This window comes from Vipera ursinii, assembly GCF_947247035.1.
Source record: "Vipera ursinii genome assembly, chromosome: 2".
Lineage (NCBI taxonomy): Eukaryota > Metazoa > Chordata > Lepidosauria > Squamata > Viperidae > Vipera > Vipera ursinii.
Genome location: NC_139513.1, coordinates 117,169,275 through 117,196,701, shown reverse-complemented (window position 1 = coordinate 117,196,701; position 27,427 = coordinate 117,169,275). Strand labels below are relative to the sequence as shown.

Sequence of the window (27,427 nt, the reverse complement as noted above, 5' to 3'; positions counted from 1 at the left end):
TGTCTTACCAGATGAAACCCACAATAAAATTACTGCATTTCAGTATAGACTTAGCTCATTGACATTTCTATAGTGTATTCTAAGCCATGCATTATATATCTCTTATTTATATCATCGATATCTACCTATAAAAGGTAGTCTGAGTAATACAATATGTATGTCAGTACAGGATTGTAAAACAAATTAAATAATTCAGACTCTAAACAGAAGGCAGATGTATCTGAACTCAGTGACTGACACTGACAATATTGCACTGTCAGACTTTAGAGCAGGGTCTCCAACCTTGGCAACCTTTTAAGACTTGTGAACTTGAATTCCCAGAATTCCTCAGCCAGGAATTCCTTAGAGGCAAACAAGCCTTGGGAATCAAAGTAAAGAATGCTAAACTTACTTTTGTTATAGGGTTACCGTAAAAAAAAAGATCTTGCATGACTGAAAGCATCTTCCCCCTCCCTGCTTTATCTATACAAGAATGAGGGAGGATCAAGACTGATATGCTTTCTCAAACTACACTTTTGCTTTGAATTTAAATTTATCCGATTCTTGTCTTCGTTGTGGCCCTTCCTCCTGTTCCTCAAGGTTATTTTCACAGCCTGTTACATACACTAATTTTTAGGTCCACATTTTCCACCTAGAAAGTCTAAACGCAAAGTAAATATATATTGTATGTATTTAGCTAAGAAAGTGTTGGGCCGATACACATTCTAATCCACCCTTAGCCAGGAGGTTTGTTGACTGTCTTTAGATTAGTTGCCCCTTTTGGTCCTAACATGGTTGATTTTGTGGAGAAAAACTGAATAAGAAAGCCTTATGGATGCTGCCTTAAACTCTTAGGGAGGAAAGGAAGATATAATCTATGCAGTTAAGTCAAAAGAAAAAAGAAAGGAAGAACTCAGGAATACCAGAGGAGTAAGAGCTGGTCCAACCCAATGGGCTGGCACCCCAGGTAGACGATGGCTTGGTGTTCGTTAAGCCTGGAGGTGGCCTTGTAGGAGCTGTAGTGTTCCTGGGAACCTTCCAGAGTTCATGTGACAAAGAGGCTTGTGTGTGAGAAATTGGACCAGAAGACCAGGTTGATTTGATGTCTGACAATTTACCTGTAACAGAGAAATACAATTCATTTATTTGACAGAATGTGGAGTTTTTGGACAATCTGGGATCCCCAGGTTTCTGCTGTCTATATATATAAACACAGTGAATTTCAAGCAAACAGTGGTTCATACATTGCTCATCTTTGTTCATTTTGTTGTTCTTAATGCTTTTTTCAGTTTTCTGCTATGTAAGTCTCATTAATCCATTAAAGATTCTCAAAATGGTCTCCATAAGGCTCTAAAATATGAAATTCATCTGGCATCAAAACTTCAGAATAAATCCAATTATTTACCAGTCTCAAGCATATAATGTCATTTTACTCTCCCAGCCCCCAACAGAAAAGGAAAGAAACTGCTCATTTTCGCGAAGTATATAGAAGCTACTTTGTGATCCACAAAGATCTTTGGGAAAGGGTCTGTAACTTTCAGTTAACAGTGTATACTTCACAGACACAATTGGGTTGATTCCTTTGGCTACTGAAGCGTACACTGTAGCAGCTCAGCAAAAACAAAGTAGGTTCTACAAACCTAATTCCTCAATTACAGGAATAAAACTGAAAGAGCGTTCCTCTCCCTATTAAAAGAGAACAGGAAAGTGAGGATGAAGGGTAGCATGCACAACAAGAAGGAGGCAGATGAGGAAGGTTTTTCAACTTGCTTCTTTTACTATTTTCATTTATCCACTTAGATATCACAGGGAATGAAGAAGAAAGAGGGATGTCTCTCAAAACTCTCGCTGGGAAGTCCTTACGACAGTGACTTATTCTGTAATCATATATTTCTGAGTAGTTTTGATCATCACTATCTCAAGTGTGCGAACTTTAATTTTTATACCAAATATAGTGAAACATCGGAAAGATGATGAAGGCAACCAAGAAATGTATTAAAACAGCAATCATATGAATAAACCGTACTTAGATGTCACTTAATAGAAATACAGAGTAACAGATATTTCCCAAAGTCTATAAAGCAGACGTGTCAAACTCGCGATGTCACGTGACGTCGCGCAACGTATCAGAGCCTTTTCTCCATTGCCGGCAATGGGGTGGGCGCGGCTTCCACGTGACGCATCCGGCCCGCGGGCCGGCAGTTTGACACCCCTGCTATAAAGGAAGGTGGTTGATACACCGCTTAAAACTGCAATCCTAAATACACATTCTAATAGATTATATCTACTGAATTGTGCTACAAGTATTGAGTTTCAATAAAAGGAACCCTTCCATTCTATGCCCACCATCTAACCATGGCTTCTCCTATTATTTTTCTCAGTTCTTAGCCTTTTATAAAGTACAAAGCTGTAGCTTGTATGAACTATGTTGCTGCCAAGTTGTTTATTTCTCCATTTCCAGAAAGATCAATTACTTGTACAAAACCAGTAAATTCTGAAAAATAAACTTTAGGATCTGAACCAAGTTTCACCCCAAAGAGAAAAACAGCCACACCAAAGGAAAGTGCATCCTAGTTAAAATAAATGGCAACTATTTCTTTATTTTAAAACCTTAAATTGATGAGTCAACAGAACTTTAAAATGTTTACTGCTTAACTGCCAATTTTAATTAAATCTTAATTTCTTAAAATTTACATTTTAACTGGAATTAAGGGTTACGATGAGTCTATAGAGATTCTCAATCATCCAGGCTACCCAAAGGTCTTTTTTGGCTTTGAAAAAAAAAAAAACCTTTTGGAAAAAGCACCTTTGGGAAAGTCTGTGGAAGGGGTTACAGATAGCTTGAATCAGTGAAGACAACAATTATAAAGACTCATGTGGTGGAGACAAAGAAATAGATTTATATGTTGCTGGCAATGGAGGTTTCCACATTTTTTTCCAGGTTACGATGAAATCTAAACCTTTGAGGTAGTTCAGTCTACAAACTAAAATAAAACAATGTAATGACAACAGATTGCAATTTTGAAGGATTGACGAGATGTTAATCACCTTGTTTTTAGTGAATTAATTAAAAAGGCAAACAGATAGGCCTTGACTTTCAACCACAATAGGGACCGGAAAATTCACTGTTGTAGTGTGGCTGTTGTGACCACATTTTATAGCCTTTTTCTGCAAAGGTCATTAAGCAAATAACCGCAGTTGTTAAATGAGATATCACATGGCTGTGACTTGCAACCTTCCCTGACAGCTTCCCCATTAACTCTGCTTGTTGGAAGCCAGCTGGAAAGGTGATTGTGTGACATAGGACAATGCAACCATCGTAAATGTGTGACAATTGCCAAGCACCCAGATCACGATTGCATGATCGTGGGAACACTAAAAGAGTTGTAAGTCATTTTTATCAGCACTGTTGTTAAGTTTAGGACTATCTGTAGTACAGAATTATACTACTGGTAGTATTTTGGATGGCTTCCAGAAATTTTAATTCTAGTTCTAAGTCTTTAATTATTCCTATTTAATTCTGGGTCCCATCCTGGAAATTGGACAAATTAGCTATGACTAGCAAAAGTCCCACTGCAAGATGACAAATACACAAGTGCACAAATACAACAAAATTCTTATGATGAACAAGATTATTGTCTGTTATTGTTTTACACAAAAATATACATTATTGATCCCGTTGCTTTATATTGTTGTTTCCACAATGTAGGCGAGTCATATTTTTCTTACTGTTAGATACATGATGCCTCTTTTAAAGATATTTTTAATTTTTATATGCTACCTAGAGTTTCTTGGTGACTGAGGCAGCTAAAAATAAGTAAACAAAGAAAATGTGATAAAAAGCACAAACAAGAGCACTATGTCAGAGTTTAGTGCACATAATAAAGTGTGCAGCTACTTTCAAGTATCCTTCTCCCATGTTCTCCTTATCAGTCTCTGAATTCCTACTTGCACTAATGGCCTAAGAATAAAATAGCTGCCAGCACCTTGAAAGCAGCCAGGTGAGCACAGAAGCTGCAGACATTCAGCCTTTCAGAAATTGATCATGACTCTCTTCAAGACAAAGTTGAGAAAGGAAGGGAGAGAGCGCACAGAAGAGCAATAGGCATTGTCTCTTTGGATCAAGTCATTCTCCCAAAATAAAATGCTCATTGTCAGATAGATGGTGTTCTTTGTTGCATGACTTCTGCTGGCAATTGTGTGTATGCTAGATATATGAAGAAAGGCTTTATTTCCCGAAATTTTAACAGACATTAGCACTATACTGCATGTTTCTCATACCGAAGCAATGCATAGCCTGGTATTGCTAGCCATATATATATATATATATATATATATATATATATATATATATATATATATATATATATATATATATATATATATATATATATAGCCAGCCATATGTGTGTGTGTGTGGTGTGTGTGTGTGTGTGTGTATCCCCATTACACATTCACTACTGCTAATTTTTTAGGACAATTATTTGAACAAAGGAGCCCAGTATGCAAAAGAAGCACACGTGTTGTACCGTCATCATTGCTGCAAAGAGCAGAGGCCTTGTGAAAATCTCCTATCCCAGGGCCCTCTTAGGAGAAAGGCCATTGGTCATACCTGCAATGCTGCTGAAATTGCTACTGTAGCCGGAGGCACTAAGTGGCCAGGCACTCGATGAAGGCAGCGTGGCATTCTGAGATGATGTTGGGGATGACCCTGCAGAACCAGCAAAGAAGCAACTAAGAAAGATGGGCAGAATGGCGTCTACGATAGCATATGCAATTCTCACACCATCACATGCAAACCAAAACCATGCAAGGGAAGATGCTAGCCCAGCCCTGCCTTTGACGTCTAACCGTGAAAAGTTATAGAGAGCATGATCTGATGTACAGTAGGGAGCTCACTATCAAAGGACAACACAGTGAGAAAGATGACGGTGTTTGTGCAGAAATATATGTCCCTTAACTGTTCTTAATGGTGCGTCATATTCAAGATAATGATATTCACTGCCATTGTATCCACAGTGTATGAATTGCATATGAAAAAATATGAAAATGCAGCTGTGTTAATTATGATGAGCCTGCCTTGTATTCTATGCTAGGTATTTTCAGAAGAAAATGCACCACTCTGCCCCATTTGCCTTGAAGAATCCCTGCAATGACCACCATTGACCAATCTTGTCCCTCAACATTCCTGCTGAAATGTGTGTTCTAGTAAGCCTTGCTATACAATAATGGTGACACTCAATATTATACCACAACACAGGGTAAATTTATGATTGCTGCATTATGCAAGGAGACACTGAAAACCAAATGTCAGATTCTATGCAACAGATTTGTTATAAACCGTCCACCTTTAATATGATCACACTACTATGAACTATCTGGAATTCTAGATCTGTTGTCATGCTTGTTTCTGAAAGTGACACAAATTATTTCCCAATGCATATATGTTCCTTGACAGAAAATGCAAACATGATTCTTATACCCATGTCTTCTGCCTTCTGCCTGGGCACTTCAAAAAATAAGCTTTAGTATAAAGTATTTCCAAACAGTCCAAACTAATAATGCACAATTTATTATTGTTACTTTACCAATAAAAACATCTATTCTAATAAGACAAGAATGAAAGAAATATCACTTCCACATTTTAAGTAGTTTGCAAATCACAAACTACGGTCAAAGATCAGTGCTGAAATGACTGTGCCTGATTTAGGGGATATGAAGAAATCCTTTGTTTGAGATTCATGGTCTGCTAATGAAATACTACTATAAAATCTGTGATTGTTGCATATTAGCTGCAAGTAGATTCCGTTTTGAATTCCTCAAACTTTGAACATGTATGAAGTGTTTGTTATATGTATTCTAATTAATTTTAATAGCTTTTAACTTTAACATTTGATGTCTTGAATATTCTGTTGAATGGAAAGTTAAGAGTGTAAATTAATAAATACATTTTCCACAGAAAACAGATGGCATCATATTCTGCGGAAGCAGCACCTATAAGCACAGGATGCTATTAGGATTCAGTAGAAAGTTGTTTTATTCCCACTTCTCACTGCACAGACCATGATGGAACATATTTCTGCATTTTCCCAATATTCCCATCCATGCCACCTTGTCTATACCATACTTGATTCTAAGCATAAGTAACTTGTACTAAATTGTAGAGAGAAAGTGAACTACAGATAGATTTAAAGATGCTCCACTCTCCCTCATTTATCATGCTGCCAGGGAGAAAGTTGTCTTTTGCATACCAATGCCGTAAATGGGTAATATTCAAACTACATAAAAATCAGAAAATAAAAAGTGAAAATTTAAGATTTCATTCCAATTATAATATAATTAAATTAATACAATTACATCCAGACTTCAGGTATATAATGATGTGCTTACCGCTGGAATTTAAAACAACAACAACAACACATAAATGTATATTTTTAGTCTTTATAAATAATTAAAACCTGCTTGGAAATCTTGTCCAGATTATCCCTGTCCACTCCACTGTGCAAATGTCCTGGATCAGGAAGTAATGGCCAAAGAGAGCTTTTACTCCGTTTCATTGGGAGTAAAATAATTGTGCAGCTGAATGATGAATATCCTCTTTAGATCTCTTCGGTATCAACAAAGGAAGGCAAAAAATGAAGACCCTCCCCCCCAACTGTACTCTAAAAACCTTGAGCATAGGTCCTTTAATGGGTCACATGCTTTTAGGAATCTATAAGGAAAGTTATCAACCTGCTAAAAGGATCTCTGTGGTAGTGAATCTAGGTTTCCCTATTTTTGCTTTGAGAAAATTTGGATCTATAAAAAAACTTAACCGAAATAGTAAGATAACTAGCTGTTTTCCTTTGCTAAAAGTATTGGAAATAGGATGCTTTTAAACACTATGCATGTGTACGACATATTGTACGTATTTTTGCGTATCAGAAAAGTGCACTGAAGAGGAAGCTACAGTACTTCAGCTTCCCTGTTTGCAACTAGTCCCATTATTAAGAAACCCTTCTCTTGAATGTTACAACAAAATATGTTTTCAGAGATGGTAGGACAGAAAGGCTTTTTTAAGTGTCTAGGCAAGCTCGCAAGCAGGCTTTTATATTGCCTGGTGTCAAATTCTATGAGCTTTCTAAATAACAGAACCTAAATTAATGTCCCCCAATATTGATGGTCTATCTGGCATAATTTTGTTGATACTGGTTGGCAATGGTTTTTCATGACTTAATCTGGTCTTCTGAATCCAAATGTGAGAAAAAACTAGGGGTTGGCAAAGTTTCTGTAAAGTGTCGCTCAAATATTCCCTCTATGAGTCTCTGGTTTTGCTTCAAATAAAAAAAAAACACGTCTTTTTTCTTGCAAAATTAATAAGATTAATAAGATGGTCAAATATTAAAGGATTTCAACAGTCAAGGAAGATGTTCTTGATTCCTTTTTTAAAAAAATAAAGTAATAAAGTAAAAAATAAAATAAAATAAAATAAATAAAACAATGAGTTTCATGAAAGCCTAGGATGAAATAGAAGGCAAAATACAAATCCAAAATAGGAATGAGAAAGTTTAATAGATATCTCCCATATCTTCTTCCTGATAAAAATATTTTCCTAGCTATTATAAGCTTTGTTTGTTTGTTTGTTTTGCTCCATGAGAAAAATACATAAGAGCTACTCTTCACAGTACAAGTAGCAGTGGCAAGAGGAGGCAAAAGTGAAAATGGTGAAAAGAAAAAAAAAGTGAGAAAAGATTAAAATAGAGATAATCCAAAGCCCTACAGTTAACATTCTATCATTCCATTCAGCAAACCATTACACAATTTAAAAGGCAGAAGAAACTCTGACTGTGGATGTCTTTCTAATCTATTTGCAAATATGGACCCCGGTAACTATAATTCAACAGACCTGAAACAGCCCAATGCAACTCCATCATAGTTCTCTGAATTCAGGGATAGAATGAACAAAACTAATGTGTAGATATGCTTTTATGCTCACTTTCGCAGAGGGCAGATGGATCAATTGTATAATTTTTCTCAGATCAAAGGGCAACCTGACCTTTGAAGATATGCAAAGGTCCTCTTGCAAAAAGTGACCGGGGCTAAGGACAAATTGATTGAGAATAACATTTAATACTTTTTCCTTGGAAAATATTTATTTCCCTTTTTTAACGCATTAAAAATCAGGCTTTGGGGCATTTCTGAAAGGCTTGGGAACCGTTTAAAAGGTTTGTGAAAATGTACCTACTGTTTTTACTCTACTTCTGAAATGTTGGGAAAGTGCTAAAAAAAAAACAACCACCACCAACCATGCATTTTTCAAATTCCCTCAATCAGCCAAAAGGTAGGCAGAAAAACACAATTAGACACTGTGCAGGAAGTGTCAGAAGCAAGGAAAAGTATCACAGGACATAAAGAAAGGAAAAACACCAGGTTTTTACAAATACATGCACATTAATTATTCATCAAGGATTTCAAATCTATGTCCCTTGTATCATGTCCACAAAATTCACAAGTACTTCATAAAACAAGCTTATATCTTCCTTCCTTCCTTCCTTGAGCAGACCAAAGACTTACAAATTTAATTTGAACAGAAAATTCTTTCTGGCACGTTCTATCTCACAAATACAATGTGATTTTGAACTATAAAAAAAAGGCTAGAGCTTCTATTCTCTTTCTGGTGCCTGCAAGCCACCAGTGCATATAGATTTTAAGAGTAATCCCCGCTCCTCAGTCACTCTGAAATATAGCAACGTATTTTAGACCAAGAAGGGAGAATGAATAATTCATGTCACAACACAATAGCACTCTTAGAAGTATTACAAATTTAAAATAGGCAGAAAGTTCTCTGCAAAATAAAGCAGCTAGCCTTAGTTTTGGTTTCTCCTTGATTACTTCCATTTTCTGAACAAAAAAAAGAAATGTGTTCTCTTTTCACACGCTGCAGATATCTAACATTGTTCTACAGGATTTGGACATATAGTATGACCTAATACCAACATATTTGAGAAAGATCTAATAAGAAAGTAAAAATCTCATTAGAAAAGAACCGTAACATTTTATATTGCCTTTATAGTTCTGGGATCAGAATTATATTTTCTATCAATGAGAATTATTGGTTTGATTACTGAAGTAACAGAATATTAGCTTAGATCTGAAAATATGATTCTATGTTATACCATACAGGAACCGTAGTGAGAGATAAATCTTCACTAAATCCCAAGGAAAACAGAGCAACTTCTAGAGAAAAGAAGTTTAAATGAGTTCTATTAATTTTCTTACAGGCTGAAAGCTCTAGAGAGGAATAAAAAAAAACCTTTCCATTGAACCCCTTATAATTAAGAGACAAGGCATCAGATATTTCAAGTCCTAGAAAGTACAAAAATATTGTATTTCAACTTTTAGTTGTACAAGATAGAATATCAAACTAGACATGGCAAGAAGCAACAGCATTTTCCCCCAATTTCTTCTTTTCAAATAAAAATTAAAAAGCAATTTAGCTTTATGTGCTGTGAAGTTAAGCAGACAATATGGGGCTTAAAACCTATAAATGAGTATACCTTTTCTTAAGAAAAGAGGTAGCCAAGGAAACCTACCCCTGCCAAAAAACAAAACAAAATAAAACAAACACCCCAAAACCAGTTACAGAAGAAGGGCCTCTAAATCACACTATTTCACTGACTTAGTCATCAAAGCTGTTTCGAGGTTTAACCAACTGAAGATGCACACTTGCTTGTATAACTTGGTAATTCTGAGCCTGAACATAGTTTGGCATGTACTCTAAAAACACGTGTGTTAGAAGGGACGCAATAAATGCAATAAGGACAAGTGACTCTGACAATACCTCCGCTCTTGAGTAAGTAGCGATTGACATCCTGTATAGTGGTGTTAATTGTAGGACCTGTAGGAACACTTCCAGGGGTAACATCAGGATCATTTTCAGGGTCAATATTTTGTAATCCTTTCCATGGTACTCCAGGATGAAATTCTGCTTGGCAAAAAAAAAAAGATGAAATCAACATTTTATTTCTCAAGAGCCAGAGAAAATAGAAATTTATGGAGAGCCTCATCTATAGACATTTTGGTGAGTGGATTTTGCTATAAATTTCAGAACTACTGCACTGCTGTTTGTTGTGACGCCAGCGGGATTCCTGACATTCTATATGCTTTGTCCAACAACAGCAGTGTTTAGATAACACTTCAAAAGAATATTTATTCATTTCATTCAGTGGATCCTGACAGAAAAAATAATGAGGAAGTGGAAGGTAAAAAGTAAGCCATTGTACTTTGAATGCTAGGTGAGGAAATGCATATCTTTTGTCTGAAAAAAACAGTAAAAAGTAAGCCATTGTACTTTGAATGCTAGGTGAGGAAATGCATATCTTTTGTCTGAAAAAAACAGTAAAAAGTAAGCCATTGTACTTTGAATGCTAGGTGAGGAAATGCATATCTTTTGTCTGAAAAAACAAAATACATACTACATTGGGTTCTCAACAACGGTGCATTTCAGGAGACAAAGGACAACTTTGTTAAGTTACTTCCAGACAACATTTCTACAATGCTTATTGGAGATTACCTGGTGGCCAATTGATGCTGGAGCCATTGGAGATTTTATCACTATCAGATTTGGCACGTGACCAGCTATGAGGAACAGCTACAGGAGGACTGGCTGGTGATTCACTATTTTGAATAAGATCATACCGGCCATAAGAATCATCAATGGAGGACTTTCCTGGAGGGCCAATACTCAGACCTCCAGGGATAGCACCTGGAAATGGAAGAAGTGCAGGCGATAGATCATAAGCTTATTAACAAAATTAAATGTTGGCTGGGTTTCCTATTGCATCTCAGTATCAAAAACAAAGGAAGCTACATCTGAGTCACAAAAGGCAGCATGATTCTGTGCATTTAATGGAAAGATAGATTAAATTAGGAAGGGTCAGAAGATTACTACAAAAGAGTCACCCAGTTAAAACCAGAAACCTTGCTATACTTTTGTAGGACACAAAAAGGACAATGGGACTTTGCTAACGACTCAATCTGTAAATAACACTGGTATTTCTTCTAAATAATACAGTAATAACTGAGTTTCAGAAATGTGATTTTGTAACAAAACAAGCAAGCAAATAGACATTTCAGTGCTTAGGTTGAAATATAATGATTCTGAATATTATACATTATTTTAAGTGTAGTTATACTGTAGATGCAGCTGTGGTAAGCTGCATACAATTTACATTAATAATGGAAGCACGGTTCATGGTAATCGTCTGTTCTCTAGGATGCATTTTGGAGTTGTTCATTTAAGCGACAAAAATAAACCTTCTGTGAATATTTCAAAATATTCCTCCAGATTTCTGAGGAAATTAAATTAAATTTTCTAGCTTAGGCAGGACTGCAAACTCCTACTGAGTTCAATAGGCTTATTCTCAGGAAAAAAATATATCCTAAAGTTCCTATCTATCTAAAATTTTAATTTTCTGGTTTACTCCATTCTATTTTTTTTTATTATGTCAAATATTGTGCCAAAGAATATTTATAAAAAAGAGATCTGTGACAAATGAGTTCTATATATTTATAAAGCATATGCATTACCATGCTTGCTAGGGTTCTGGTCAAGTGGAGAAGCAGCACTGGAAAGATTATCCATTGAATTGGGGTGTGTCCACTGAGGAAGGCGAGACTGGGACTGAGAAGTATCCTTCACTGACAAACCACCAGGAATGTCCATACTGTTTACATTCATGTTTGGGTTCAATCCAGCTAAAAGGAAGTGGGTAAACTGTCAACGCTTCCTTAATTCTTGGTATTTAACGGCAATTTATATTTCTGATCATAAGCTAACATTGTATGTTTTACTGATAAGGAGGAGAGGAGAGGAGAGGAGAAGAGAGGGGGGGAAAGCACTAGGAATAAGAAAGAAAATCAAATAACATCTTAGCTCCCTTCATTACTTCTAATAACTCAACATACGGATGTAAAAGGATTCTTTTTTTTTTTATGTTGCTGTTACGGAGTTTATTTTCTATCCTTCTGAAATCCTAAATTCTAATATTACAGGATAAATCTTCCTGGTGTTATAAGGAACAAGAGAGTAATCTTTCCTAAGAGACAGGCCTGTAAGAGGTAGAGGATATATGGGCTTTGCGCATCTTTTCCTTAATCAATTTTGTAGATATTGAAAAGTATACGACAAAATGAAGAACACCAAGGTTAACAGCCAAGATAATTGCCACTTTTTAGAATTATTCCAATATGTAGGATCAAATCACTTGCACAGTAGAATTAACAAATTCAGTATCAGCTAGGCCAGGGGTGTCAAACTCAATCTCATTGAGGGCCGCATCAGCATTGCGGTTGCCCTCAGGGGGCCAGGTGGGTGTGGCCTGGGTGGGCGTGGCCTACTGGATGGGCATGGCTAGAGTGCGTATGGCCTACTGGGTGGGCATGGCCAACTCTACATCGTTCTCATCAAGGGTGCCTATGGGGCCCTGGGCAGGAGTGGGACAGATCTGAGGGTCTCTGGAGGAAGGAGGGTCTCTGGGCCAGGGCCAAGGCAGTGGGGGCCGTTCCCTCACTGTTTCCAGGATGGCTTCGCGGGCCGCGTGAAACCACTTCGTGGGCCGGATCTGGCCCCCGGGCCTTGTGTTTGACATGTTTGAGCTAGGCACTCCAGAGAAATATTAAGTATAGTATCAGAATATTTCAAATGCCACTAAGACGTCCACTATATTCACCTCTTCCAAGCTACTTTAATTCTATAAACAAGTCTAAAGCTAGGAAAAAAGTGTTCAAATACAGGACAGCTAGCTGAAGTCATTCAGAAATGGATATGTATACGTACTGAAAAATTCATGGTGATTTTTTATCTGTAAATATCATCATATTTTCTTTCTTCTCTATCTAAAAATTGTTCTTTTATATATAAGAAATACTTGGATTGGAAACCAGTAGAGAATTCATAGTTCTATATTTGCTAGATTGAGAAGTTGAAAAAAATTTTTCACCCATGACACTTCTATAATGCTGGCAAGAAAATGGCATGGATCCAATCCCCAGGAGTTGAGCTCAACTATAGTACATCTTTATTTTTTTAAGACATGTTCTAGAAGGATCATGGGAGATCCAGCATCCTTAGTTGCTGCACTGCTATGCCCTGGATTAAGTAACTACATCACCATAAAAATGCAACAGAAACCTGGAGAAGAGACTAAAGGGAGACAGAATGAAAGAATTAGGAATTTTAGTTATCCATGAGCAGGCAACTGGACAACTTTTTGATATTATAGACTGTAATTCTCATAATCTATATGATCAAGGACTGGTCGGGGTCAAAATCCAGAAAACAATTAAGAGGACACCAGGTTATCCATTCATATTTTCCAAACCGAACATTTTGTACTTGCTGACACCTAGTGCTGTGAATAGAAATTGTCTACATTTTACTCTTCTACTGACAGAGAATAGAAGTTGCATCTGATAGTGAGGAATGAGGCAAAAAGGCTTGGGGAATAATGAGAGGGGAGATGGGGAGGGAGGGAGAGAAATATTAGTAAATTATGAGTAGTAAAATCCTTTACAAAAACCGCACTTACCAAGGGGGTAAGGAGCAAAGGTGTTCGGTGAAGACTGTTGCTCTTTGGTCTGCAGGTCAGATAGGCCAGGAGCTTGGGGATGGGGTGAAAAGTTATCCATGGCTGATTTGCCTGCAGAGGGGTGCAAAGATAGGTGTGGAGGGGGTGGCTGCTGCTTCATAAGCAGGGCCTGGGCCAGCTGGCGCTGGTGCTGCTGAATTTGCTGCTGCATGTTATTGATTGTACGTGCAACCTACAAAATAATAATAATAACAACGATTTTAAAAACAGCAAACAGCACAAAAGATTATGATTTTGTGCTATGAGCCAAAGAGCTACACTAGCAATAAACTCATTGATGAAACTTCAGATGTATCAGGCATAGATTACAGAAACTGAAATCTGCTATTACAGGTAGTCTTCAACTTACGACCCTTTGTTCAGCAACCATTCAGTTACAATGGTGCTGAATGGACTTACGATTGGTCCCCAAAGTTATGGCCTTTGCAGTTCCCCCCCCCAGTCACCTGAACAAAATTCATGTGCTTGGTACCTCACACACAGGGGTGCTTCGACTCTCCCCATCTGTCTATCACCCCGCCATCTATGCCCTTTTGACCACCTGCATTCCATGGCCCCTGACACCCTAGCTGACCTTCACTGTCTCCCGCTGCTGACTAAGCATGCCTGGTGTGGCCCTTCAGTTTCTTCCCCAGGTCATGCATGGCTGTTTTCTCACAACATCTGGAGCAGATAGCCTCATGTGGCCAGCAGTTTCATACAAAGGGCCAGGCCAGGCATTCCTCATCACTAGTGGGAGGAAGAAGATGGTGAAGATCATTTGAGATGGCAAAGTGCAAGGTGGCAGCAGCCTTGGAGTTCAAGGGAGGGAGGCTGAGTGTTGCTAGGCAAGAAGCCCCTTTGTGCCACCCTGCTGGGCTGGGGCTGGGTTAGGCTTTGTACTGCAAAGGGCTTCAAGATGTAGTTTAGGGATTCTTGTAGAAGATATCCCTTCATTGCCATGCTGTTGGGCTGGGCTGCATGCCGTGAAGGGATTCGAGATGTGCTGTGCCTTATGGGTTCTTGCAGGCTCACAGCCATAGCATGCCAAGAAGCCCCTATGTGCTGCATTACTGGGCCAGGGTTGGGCTTGGCTTCATGCTGTATTGAGGCTCGGAGGCTTTTTGCAGTCCCAGAGCCTCAGTGTACCAAGAAGCCATAAGCCACAATATATTCTTTCTCCGTTCTCCTTGGACTCATACACATGGATGCACACACCCTCTACCTCTTTTTCCTAGGCTCACTGCATTCCTGCTGCACTGTAGCAACTCCTAATTTGTGCATACCCTGTGTCCCCCCCAACCCCCCCCCCCACTCCTATGCACCTTAAACTGATTCTTTCTGCTTCCCACTTAATGACCTGGACATCTAGAGTTATGATGTCAATGAAGACTGCCAGGATTGTCACAGTTATGTAATATGGTCATGTGACTAGTGCTTCACAACTGCATCACTTAGCAATGGAAATTTACGTTCCAACTGTGATCATAATTTGAGGACTACCTATACAATTATTGATTTATTCTTGGATAAAAGTATGCAGCTCAGAATATTTGTTTTATAAATATTCCTTGTTATAATACCATACAAAATTCTTTAGTGATGGTACATCTGGAATTGAGTGAAACCTACTTGCTGCTCCTGTTGTCTGATGGGTCCGGAAACATTACGCTGAGCCTGTAACATCTGCTGCTGGATTTGTAAACGTTGGTATGCCTGAAAGATAGAAAGAAAGGAATCATATGGTCACAGAACAAGGATACCCAAATTACAGTGTGTTAATCAACGTGGCTCAGTGGGTTAGGACGCTGAGCTTGTCGATCAGAAGGTCGGCAGTTTGGCGGGTTGAATCCCGAGTGCCGCGTAGCAGAGTGAGCGCCTGTTACTCGTCCCAGCTTCTGCCAACCTAGCAGTTCGAAAGCACGTAAAAATGCAAGTAGAAAAATAGGGACCACTGCGGTGGGAAGGTAACAGCGTTCTGTGTGCCTTTGGCGTCTAGTCATGCCGGCCACATGACCACGGAGACATCCTCAGACAAGCACTGGCTCTTCGGCTTTGAAACGGAGATGAACACCGGCCCCTAGAGTCGGAAACGACTAGCACGCATGTGCGGGGGAACCTTTACCTTTACCTTTAATCAACATTTGAATAAGTTTACTACTTTTGCATCTGCTGCCATTCTACCGAATGGTGCTCCAAAAATCTGGAAATATCCATTGCACGTATAATAGCCATACCAAAGTGATCGCAAGTCTTTAATCTATCTATAACTCTATATAAACCAAATGAATGCACGAACCATTTAAATAATAGTTCTGATGGGAAAAATAGGCATCTTAAGGCATTTATTTTTAAAAAACTGCTCAAAAAGATCAGAGTAGCAGTGGGATTTAATGGGTATGGTGATCCCCTTTTGTCTATAGTGGCCTAATTTTGCTTAAACAGACTTAAAAATGATCATATTATTTTAAAACATTTGTTAATCATATTTAGATTTAAGGATAAAGCTTGCCATTGCCTTTGATCTGACATATACTGAATATAAATTTCTAATTCATCGTCCTTTGATAAATACTCTTGATTCTAGGCAGCATTTACCTTTTTCTTTGCCTTTTTGTGTACCTCCTGCTTTATTTGGAATTTAGAACACAGATGGACTGACTTGGAATTTGCATGGTTCCTAGGATCATTCTTCATGTTTTTTGCCTAATGCAACTTTTATTCTAGTGATTCATCTCATTTCAGGAAAATCTTTCCTTGATCCTCTTTCATGATTTATTCATAGAACTCTTTTTGCCTTAAGAAAGTTTTATTATTTAAGAAGCCACCAAAGCCTGTTTCTATAAGTGACCGTGTTTAGGGTAACAACCTCCCTTAGGACAATTTCTGATGATTTGTGGGAATTCTATCCTCTATATGACTGTAATGGGGAAGTAGATTACAGAGGATAAAAGAAACTGTTAGTTAAGATCTCAAGACAATTATAGGTAAAGAACCATTTTAAATTCTACTTTTAAACCAGATGTTTGTGGCACAAGCTTATTCTCTGCCCAGTTTCCATTATTGCCAAAGCCACTATCCCTCCCTCTCCATCGGTGCTTTTTCAAAAGGCAGCTGGACTTCCTTTGTTTTTTCTAGAAGATGTTTGGCTTCTCACTCAAAAAGCTTCTTCAGTTCTGACTGAATGGGTGCAGAATGGAAAGATTTATATTCCTTGCAGTCATCTGATTGTTAGCACTCTTTCCGAGAGTCGTTGAGGCCACTTGGAGGTTTGGAATATAAATCCTTCCATTCTTCACCATTCAGTCAGAACTTTAAAGACTTCTTGGATGAGAAGTGAAACATCTTCAAGGAAAAACAAAGGAAGTCCAGTTGCCTTTCGAAAAGCCACCTTTGGGACAAGCATGACCTGGATGACTGAGAATCTCCATAGATACTTCTCTCTACATCTTTTAGATCAGGATTATTAGAATTTCAACACCAGTCTATAATCAGGCAACAGGAATTCTTTATTTTTATTTGATTTATATTCCAGCTTTGAGGTTTAGAAAGTATGAGCTTAGCTGAGAACCGAGTTCTGTGAAACGATGAAAAAAGTGTACTAATCTGCATTGTGTATACCACACCAAGCAATGTGTGTTTGAATCTGAATGATGGATGCCTGGCAGAATACATGGCAATTAACAACAAATATATTTAGTTTTGAATCTGTTTCTTTCTTGCTGTAATTTTGGTTAGGATCTGAAACTAACAAAGAAAATGCAGTTAGTTTCCGAACTAAATCCATCCTCTGAGTTGGTCATGTAAGATGCTGGGAAGTTTTACTGGTTTGCTGCCTTAGTTATATTTGCTAATTAACTTTAAAACATAAGAGTCACAGTCTGAATTTATAACCATGTTTTAAACATTTGGATGACAGAGTCCTAAGAGCTTGCAGAAATGATGAACACAGTTTGTTTTGTATACAGAATTGCATTTTCCCCTAAATTAATTCAGTGGCATGGCTTAGACTCAGCTCTTCCAAAAGAGGACATTAAATTCCATACTAATATCTCAACATTTGGAGCAATGTGACTTAATATAATGTAGTTTCTGTGCTCTGAATCATATTGAAAAAAACCCTCAAAAGACAAGTTGATCTAGTGCAGGGGTGTCAAACTGGTGGCCCAAGGGCCAGATGCGTCACGCATAGGCCACACCCACCCAGGCTCCACAAAGGCAAAAAACGTTGTGATACATCATGTGACGCGATCGAGTTTGACACCTGTGATCTAGTGGTTCAGGTACCAGACTAAAAACCTGGAGATTGTGAATTCTAGTCTTGCCTTAAGCATGAAACCTGGCTAGGTTAACTTTCGGCTACCTTTTCACTCTCTCTCTCAGTCCATTTCACCTTATAGGGTTGTTGTTGTGGGGAAAATAAGAGGAGAGGGATATTAAGTATGTTAGCCACTTAAGAGTTTTTTATAAAAATAATAAATACAGGCTAAAACATCTAAGCAAAATAAATGCACAATTATAATTATTTTGAGAAGAAGTCATGCATAACTCATAGTAAAGATTAACATGCAGTAGATAAAATTATAGGGATAGAGTTTTGGTAAAGAGAAAGACAATAAAAATATGGTTAACATTCTGAGAAACATTAGTGGTACTAGAGGATGGTTTTGGTGATGCTTCTGCTTATATGACTCAGAAGTTAAAGTGCAGAAAAATTCGAAAATAATCAGCAAACTAAAAGTGTTCAAAACAAGACAGGAAGATAGTACCATTATTAATTGTATATGATTTTGGGGTTTTTTTTAAACTTACCAGCTGCAGCTGATAGAGCTGGTTCAACATCGTCATATGCTGAGGATTAATTGGCGAGGTTAATAGTGCAGGATTGAGACCAATGTTTTTTGCTGCAAATTGCAAAAGCTGTGCTTGAACCTGAGATAGAACAAAACAGTTTATTACTATAATTTACACAATTTCTACACTCACTCACCAGAATGTAAGCAAAATACGTTAATGGCATGTGATCTGACTTGCTTTTCTGTTTATTTTTGATAAATATATAAAAGAAATCAAGAATTTGATAGTAGCTGCTTTTATCAGACAAAACGAAATATCATTCATGAAAAGCGAACTGTTAGCTACTCAGAATCACTCAGCTGAGTGATCATATATATGTGTAAATAAATAAATGGTCATATTATGTAAAATGGGTACACACAATACAAACATTCAAGTTACAATTATGTTTTACATATCGTGCTGGGACAAAAAAAAATTCTATTTTTCAGTCCATAATGCCTTTTACAGAAATATGTGGCTGTTGCATAACAATAAATAAATAATAGTATATTGTACTTGTTGCATATCATAATTAGAGTTTCCTTACTTAAGATTTCTACTTAATATGCATTGAACATGGTACAAAAATAGTCACTGCTAGAAATATAACAAATCTTTGCAAAACTGAAGAACTGAAGAAAACAGCAACCTGACTGCTTCAGGAGTGAACAGTTGATTTAAGTGTTAGTGGTTAATGCCACCTGGATTTCTATACTCCTGGCTATCAATAAAGAAATTCTCCCAGTTCTCATTTAATTTAAAAAAGAGTTTTCAAATTTTGATGTGATGTTTCTTCCTATTTAGTTTCAAGGTAGCCAAGAGATGTGCATGTCTGTCGTATCTTCAACTGTACTATCCATTGGGGGGGGGGGGAAGGGGGAGTTGTCCTTGCTGCTCTCTGAGCTTGCTTGTTTTCTTGCAGACTAGATAACGTCATCAGTGCTAGTGATGTTAGCACTGATGATGTTATCTAATTTGGGTAATGAAATGTCTGTAAGAAAACAAGCAAGCTCAGACAGCACCAAGGATCCCTCATGTCAGCCCAGAGCTACAAATATTCTTCTTTATTTGTACCATCCTTTCTCCAGTGCAGCTCCCATTAAATCCCAAGAGAAAGCATCCTGAAAGATATCGTCTCCTGAGGCCCTTTTGATAAGGGTACTACTGTCACTGCTAACAGGGGGGTTCTGCCCATTAGAAATAACTGGAGATCTCTCTTTCCCCTAGAAATAATCCACCCAATTTCTTCTCCACAAATTAGCAGTGACTTTTGATCAGCCATTTGTGTCCAGCTCTGCTGCCTTATAATGCTGTCGATCTCCACCAACCTGAGGGGAGAGAAACTGAGGCACTTGAGCACGAAGACTAGGCTGGGATGAGTTAAGAGGTTGCACTGGCGGTTGCTGCGGCTGTTGCATGGTCCTGGCTTGTGCTGCTCCGCTATTGCCAAACATACCTAGATTGCCACTCGGTATCTGCAGAACAACAAAATTCACATCTTTCAGAAGTGCATTTTATTTGGTGGCAATTATATGAACTGTTCTACATGTTACTGAACAGGAGCCCTCCTGTACATTTGTTTTATTTTAATCTTACTTGATATGCAAGTTATCCCATTCATTTAGTGTCAACAATATTAAAAAGATATGCATTCTGTAACTGCACAGATGCTTTTTCTTTTTCCCTAGCTGGCAATCTATGTGATGTTTAGAACAGTTATTATTCCTGGTTTGAAGCAGTAATATGCTGCGTTACAATTTCAGATTTCTCCCAAACTAAATGGTAATCTCAGTATCTTTCAATTGCTTTACTGCAGTAAATTAGTACAAAGTTTTCCTGTCTAATTTACTGGTCAATAGTGTCTTCCACTTGATCTATTGTGGGTCCAAAATTGAGAAAACAAGTCTTCTGCCTCATTTGAGAGAACAGGAAAACAACTTGTTGAGCTGCTTCAAATGGCAATGTCAGATAGATATGTATGTATGTATGTATGTATGTATGTATGTATGTATGTATGTAAATGGATCAGCTTGTTACCAATCAAGTTTTTAAGCCGTTTGGGATATTGCGAGAGGAATCTGGATTACCTAAAACTGTGAATTGATGTATCAGTTATAAAGGTAAAGGTAAAGGTAAAGGTTCCCCCGCACATGCGTGCTAGTCGTTTCCAACTCTAGGGGCCGGTGCTCATCTCCGTTTCAAAGCCGAAGAGCCAGCGCTTGTCCGAGGACGTCTCTGTGGTCATGACTAGACGCCAAAGGCGCACGGAACGCTGTTACCTTCCCACCGTAGTGGTCCCTATTTTCCTACTTGCATTTTTACGTGCTTTCGAACTGCTAGGTTGGCAGAAGCTGGGACAAGTAACAGGTGCTCACTCTGCTACGCGGCACTCGGGATTCGACCCGCCAAACTGCCGACCTTCTGATCGACAAGCTCAGCGTCCTAACCCACTGAGCTATCGCGTCCCTATCAGTTATATATGATCATTTTCAATTACACATTTCTTCCTTTTACAATTTGGTTTGGGTATATTGGTAGTGTTTAGAATTATTGAATTACTGTCAGTAGTAATAATTTTGAATTATTCTAAATCTATAATACTTATATAATAATTACTGGAATAGGTATGAGATATGTGGAAAAGTCTGGTATATAAATTTGGAATATATTAATATATTAGAAGGTAAAGAGTTAAAAGAATATTGTTGTTTTTTATGATTTTAACCACAAAACAAAGATTCTGTCATATTTATTATACTCTGAAGAGGATGTTTTTAAATGACATATGTTTTCTAAAAATAAAATTTTCTTTTCAATGAAGGAAAGACATTGCCCATCCCGTGTTTACAATCTTGGATCACTAATACAAGTGTGTTTTAAATAATCTCTTGATCAACATAATGGAAAGACCAATCAAAATTACTGTCTGCTCAATGTTTAATTATGTGTTTAAAAATTGGGACTAACTGCTTTTTATATATAAAATAACATGGCCTTGTTGTTTCTTTTTTTGCATTTGTGTTGATAATTGTGGGTTTTGTTCTTTTTATTTTGCTTTTGTTCCTCTCTTTTGTAAAATGAAGCAATACAAGTAAAATAAGTAGAGAAGTCAATGTTTCCCACATTCTAGTCCTTATAGATTTAGACAGACAGACAACAGAGTGATTTCCTTCTAAGTACTTTTGTTTGTTTTTAGTTTTAGTACAACAATTTTGATGAAAGTGTGGAAATGGTACTAAGGCACCACATTTCTTTGATTACCTCCCAAAGTAGCAAAGGTTTCAAAATCATTTCTTACTATGATGACAATGATTTTATGAGTCTATTGTGAAAATGTTTCAGAATGATCCTTCTTATGATTCTTCTTATCCAAAGATTACTACCTTGCTCTTCTTTCAGAATACAGAATGTCTAACAAAGTTAAAAGGTAAATCTACAAAATACAATACAGACAAATCAAATGGAATGAGAAGTCAGTGCTACATTGCACATTGTAACACAACAGTATAAAAGGACTTCATTCTATGTATATGCCTTCATTCTATGTATAAGCAGGCATATACATAGAATGAAGGCTACTGCTAAGCTTGTAAGCCGCCCTGAGTCTTCGGAGAAGGGCGGGATAAAAATGGAATTAAAATTAAAAAAAATAAAAAGAAAGGCAGTCTTTATAGCCTCCGTATAAGCTACTGTGGACAGAATCAACTAAGTGTTCTTTAGAAGACTATTCCAAAAACCTGGTACTACAATAGAGAAGACTCTATTTGCCACACTGGCAAAGATGATTGAGATTTTCAGGTTCTTTCTTTCTTTTCAAGGTATTTTAAAGTGGATGGCTAATTCCTTCCTTGCTAACCCTACGTCTGTGCAAAAGAGTTAGTTACTTGGCCCACATAGAAAGTTAAGCGGAATATGCTCTGAGGTATCTTCCTTGCACATATTTTTTCTTAACTGTCTCATATTTAAAATTAGCAAGAGATACTTCAGTTAGAAGGAAAGAAACATGTAATATTAATGGAAATTGTGTGATTAAGTGATCTGCTGCTTTCAGATCTGTTGCTTATTTTTTAAACTGTTGGTTTTGCTTGTTTTCTTTCCATGTTACATTTCAGTCTTAGCTTGTACTATTTCAATGTTGTGTAAATGACCTTTACTTGTATACTTGTGGGCACTTGCCCATAACATCTTGGGTAGGAAGTCAGTAAACAACAATAAAAACACAGGTCCTTAACATGCTTCCTTTTCTTAGGAAGCCTTTCTCACACTTTTAGGGTTTTTAAATGAGCAGAACTGCTACTATTAATTGGGCCTGGAAATAATTCAGCCCAAGGACAGTGTATATGAAAATAAAAAACTTATAACTTTATCACTACAATCATCTTCGAGCACTAAGGCAACTTGATGCCTTACATGATAGTTTACTGAGTTGCAACAAAACTACAGGGAAGGTTCAAAGACTGTCTAACCCTGCTCTAGATATCAGCTCACTATGTAGTGTTTGGCTGACTCAATTTAACACATTAGCAAGTATTAAATGGACAAGAATCAGTATGCAAACTGGCATTATGGAGTAAGCAAGGGGATCCCAATGTAGTGCCTACAAGCATCAGAGTACCTGCAGAACCTTACTGAGCATAATGCTAGGGAGATTGCTCCCCACCACCACCCCCGCAAATAGTCTTAAAATATTTATCAAACTGAACAAAAAGCAAGTAAGTAAATAAGAAAGAGGCATGCTGCAGAGCAAAACATCAGCTACTGGGACATTCTTAAAAAAATAAAAAAAATAATTGGTAGATATGCAGGAAAAAAGTAGGCAGTAGAAGGACATGGACTTCACAGACATCATCCTGTAGGTGCGGAAGTGGTGCAATGAAAAATGAAAGGGGGAAGACTGAGAATGTGTGTGTTCACATGTGCTCATGTATGTGCGACTCTTTAAAGTCAACAGTTTGCATTCTGAGAAAGTGGTATTTGTTTTGCAAAGAAGTATATGTAATTGACAAAATATATGTTTCCCAAGAACTGAAAATATATTTAAGGCTTCTGAAAGGACTTATAATACATTCTCAAAATTCTAAATGTGCTCACTTGCCTAACGAAGCTGAAGACCCCACAAACAATAATGTGAATGGAAATATTCAATTTCACTGGGGCTGAGAACTGATTTCTGACTCAGGATTGGGCAGCACCACCCACTCTCCTGACTGGATGAACTAAAAATAGAAACTGATTTAATCCCAACTAGTAACCAAATACTGTAGTCAAGAAAACTGGCTTGGGGACAGAATAACCTTAACCCAGTAAACGATAATTGTCTGAGGAGGAGGAGGAAAGAAGTAAAGAAGGATTACAAATTGGGAGAAGTGTGATTTCTGTTGTCATGCAAGACAACCAGAAAAGAATAGCACTTATCCAGATATGCGGTGGGAAAAGAAATAGAAAAGAAAAGAAAAGAAATAGAAGCAGTGCTTGAGGAGTTGTGGAGAGAAGCAGCAGCAGCAGAAAAGCAAAGGCATAACATTCAGCTAAAAGACCTTTGTTTATCTCCTACAGTAGTAACTTCATAGGTCTAGATCATGGGTCTTCAAACTTGGCCCTTTTATGACTCATGGACTTCAACTCCCAGAATTCCTCAGTCAGGCACACTGGCTGAGGAATTCTGGGAGTTGAAGTCCATGAGTCATAAAAGGGCCGAGTTTGAAGACCCCTGGTAGATGCCCAATTACGTTTTGACTTAGACTAAATTTACTACTTACATTTTGAAAAAAAGGATATTGAAATAGGAAAAAAAACCATATTCCTTCTACTAAGACACCAACCGACTTTCACACAGTTGTCACCGAAAAGGTACCTTACCTGTCTAGAAGAATTCAAGTTTTGCATGCCCAGCCCTGAGGCAATCCCACCCAGGGTCTGATTAGGGAGTGCACTGTTTGAAAGGGGGAGCTTCAGGCTTGGTGAAGGCAAAAATGGTGAAGTAGTGGGCTCTTCCACTAGGCCGCCATCCTGATTGAAAAAAGAAAGGGTGAGCTGTGTGCAGTGTCCAGGTACAGACAGTGCACAAAACAGTTTCCCATGGAAATATAAGTGGAGCATGGATGAATAAAAAGATCAAAATATTGTTTAAAAAAAGGCATGAGGAATACATAATGAAAAGTATGGAGTGGAAGAAAGAAGAAAAAGAGAAACAGAATTAAGATACTGTTTGTCTTTGTGCTTTGAAATTTTTAAATACATAATTGTAAATATATAATCATTCTCAAATATGAAAAGCAACAAACTCTTGCTAAAGCACTTTTAAGACAGGAATTACATTGTAAACATTACGTGCCTCATTTGCAACAACTGCATACACCCCCCCCCACACAAAAAATACTATTTCTATTTTTGATTTTTACTTTCATATCAAGTTACTTTCTTTTCTATTAATTTTGTTTAAAGCTATCCCAAAGACATACAGTACTTCTGAAGAAAACTAACACTGCATTTTTGCAGCATTACTATTTTGGAATATTGTGACATTAAGGAAAACTTCAGACTACCAAAATTTCAGTGATCTCTTATTTAGCCTCTGGCAATATGCACAATCATATGTAATTTAGGTAAATTCTAACATGCAAAGAAGCTGTTAGGAAAATACATTCTATTAGCATTCTATACAATCTCCTGTTCATTGTGTGAATGAGTAAGACTTTAAAATGAACATATAAGCACAGTACTGAAAGCATTGTAAAACAGTAAAGTTCTTTTTTTTAAAAAAAAAAACCAGTAGTTTAAGAAATGGGAAAGAAGACAAGGAGATTGCTATGACAATTCATCTCAAAGTAGGATGCCTTAAACTAAATACTATATTGGATTTCCTGGATAAATTGTCAATTGAAGTCTAGAGCATAAACACAATTATATAGATCTCACTGTTCAGGTAAAAGGACTAAACATAAATATTTAGGCTTAATAATGGTGCATAATGCTCTAGGTAACTATCTACACAGCAGGCTTGTCTCAACAAAAACCAGGATATAATTATGTTTCTAACAATGACAGCTTTCTTAAGAAGCTGAAGCAAAAGATACTTTTATTTCAGTTTCAGGGATACACATAATAATTCTGATCCTTCGAGGAACAACCAATAAGCCCCGGTCACCTCCGGGGCTCCAGGGCTGGTCGTGGGGCTACCTATTCCCACGACATCAGGGAATGGCAGCAGATGGAGGAGCAGAGGGCCGTATCGATCTCAGGGAAGGCCTCTCCGCTACTTACAAGCGGTGAGGCACTCCGACCCTCTGGCTCTACCCCAAGGTCCCGGGAGTGAGGGTGTGCAGCCCCCTGAGCTCCGGCTGGTGTATTTGAACGCCAGGTCCGTCGCTAATAAGGCTCCTCTCGTTCGTGATCTGGTCGAGGGTGAGCAGGCGGACCTGGCTTGCATCACGGAGACTTGGTTGGGCCCAGAGGGCGGGATTCCTCTGGTTGATCTTTGCCCACCAGGTTTCCGGGTGCTGCACCGGCCTCGGGCTCAGGGTAGGGGTGGGGGTGTGGCTGTTGTTATAAGGGAGACCTTGTGTCCGCGGGAGGCCACTGTTCCTCAGATAGTCGGGTGTGAGTCTCTCTTTTTGAGATGCGGCCCTGGTGCGCAGTTGGGCTTGCTGCTGGTGTACCTTTCGCCTAGTCATGCAGCAGCAGCCCTGCCTGAGCTGCTCGATGTCCTCTCTGCGCTGGTGGTTGAGTTCCCGAAACTTATAGTTTTGGGGGATTTCAACCTACCATCGCTGGGAGGATCATCTGAGTTGGCCCGGGAGTTCATGGCTTCCATGACGGCCATGGACCTGACGCAGGTAATTTCGGGACCGACTCATGAGGGAGGCCACACCCTTGACCTAGTTTTCTTATCTGGACGGTGGTTAGATGATCTTGGTGGGGGCTCTCCAATTATTATGCCCCTGTCATGGACCGATCATCATCTCCTGCGGCTGGTCTTCCGTTTTGCCACCCCCCGCCGTGGGTGTTTGGAACCAATTAAATGGTACCGCCCCAGACGCTTAATGGATCCCCAGAGGTTCCAGACAGCTCTGGGGTCCCCACCTGCCTCCCTTGCTCACAGCTCGGCAGATGCCTTAGTGGAAGCCTGGGAAAGGACGGCCACTGAGGCTCTTGACCGAGTTGTACCCCTGCGGCCCCTGACCCGGTGCAGATCCCGTCGAGCTCCGTGGTTCTCTGCGGAGCTTCGGGAGATGAAGCGTCGGAGACGGGGCCTAGAGAGCGGTTGGAGGTCCAGCCGATCCGAATCCGACCGATTGCGACTAAGAGCCTACATTAGGTCTTATCTCGCTGCGATAAGGGAGGCGAGGTCTAACCACTTCGCCACCCTTATCGCGTCCGCAGATAATCGCCCGGCCGCCCTGTTTAGGGTGACTCGCTCCCTCCTAAATCAGGAGGTGAGGGAGGATCCCTTGCAGGGCCGTGCCGAGGAGTTTAACCAACATCTGTCGGACAAAATCGCTCGGATTCGGACCGGTCTGGACTCTGACTGGGCAGAGTCTGACGATCAGGACACGGGTGGTCTTGTCGATATCATCTGGGAGGAGTTTGATTCTGTGACTCCGGAGGAAGTGGACAGGATCATGGGGAGGCTGAGCACCACCACATGTTTATTGGACCCGTGCCCTTCCTGGCTGGTTTATGCAGCCCGGGAGAGGACACGCAGCTGGTTCCAGGCAGTTATATCGGCTTCTTTGAGTGAGGGTATCTTCCCCGCCGTCTTGAAGGAGGCGGTGGTGAGGCCTCTCCTCAAGAAGCCTGCCCTGGACCCGGCTGTATTGAATAACTTTCGTCCTGTCTCCAACCTTCGCTTTCTTGCGAAGGTTGTTGAGAGTGTGGTGGCGCATCAGCTCCCTCTGGTCCTGGATGAAGCGGATTATCTAGACCCGTACCAATCGGGTTTCAGGCCCGGGCACAGCACGGAGACGGCATTGGTCGCGCTGGTGAATGATCTCTGGAGGGCT

General features: G+C 38.8%; 1 protein-coding gene across 2 annotated transcripts in view; it reads right to left on the bottom strand.

Moving 5' to 3' along the window:
- The window catches only part of TNRC6C (trinucleotide repeat containing adaptor 6C), a 147,335-nt gene that overhangs the window by 6,872 nt on the left and 113,036 nt on the right, over positions 1 to 27,427 (bottom strand). For both annotated transcript variants that reach the window (XM_083352361.1, XM_083352362.1), the window contains 10 exons: positions 24,285 to 24,434; positions 19,754 to 19,900; positions 18,399 to 18,518; positions 15,219 to 15,302; positions 13,548 to 13,779; positions 11,548 to 11,715; positions 10,532 to 10,723; positions 9,800 to 9,943; positions 4,592 to 4,690; positions 903 to 1,097 (listed from right to left, as the gene is read on the bottom strand). In XM_083352361.1, the coding sequence (XP_083208487.1) occupies positions 903 to 1,097; positions 4,592 to 4,690; positions 9,800 to 9,943; positions 10,532 to 10,723; positions 11,548 to 11,715; positions 13,548 to 13,779; positions 15,219 to 15,302; positions 18,399 to 18,518; positions 19,754 to 19,900; positions 24,285 to 24,434 (1,531 nt within the window). The remainder of the gene's footprint in view (positions 1 to 902; positions 1,098 to 4,591; positions 4,691 to 9,799; positions 9,944 to 10,531; positions 10,724 to 11,547; positions 11,716 to 13,547; positions 13,780 to 15,218; positions 15,303 to 18,398; positions 18,519 to 19,753; positions 19,901 to 24,284; positions 24,435 to 27,427) is intronic.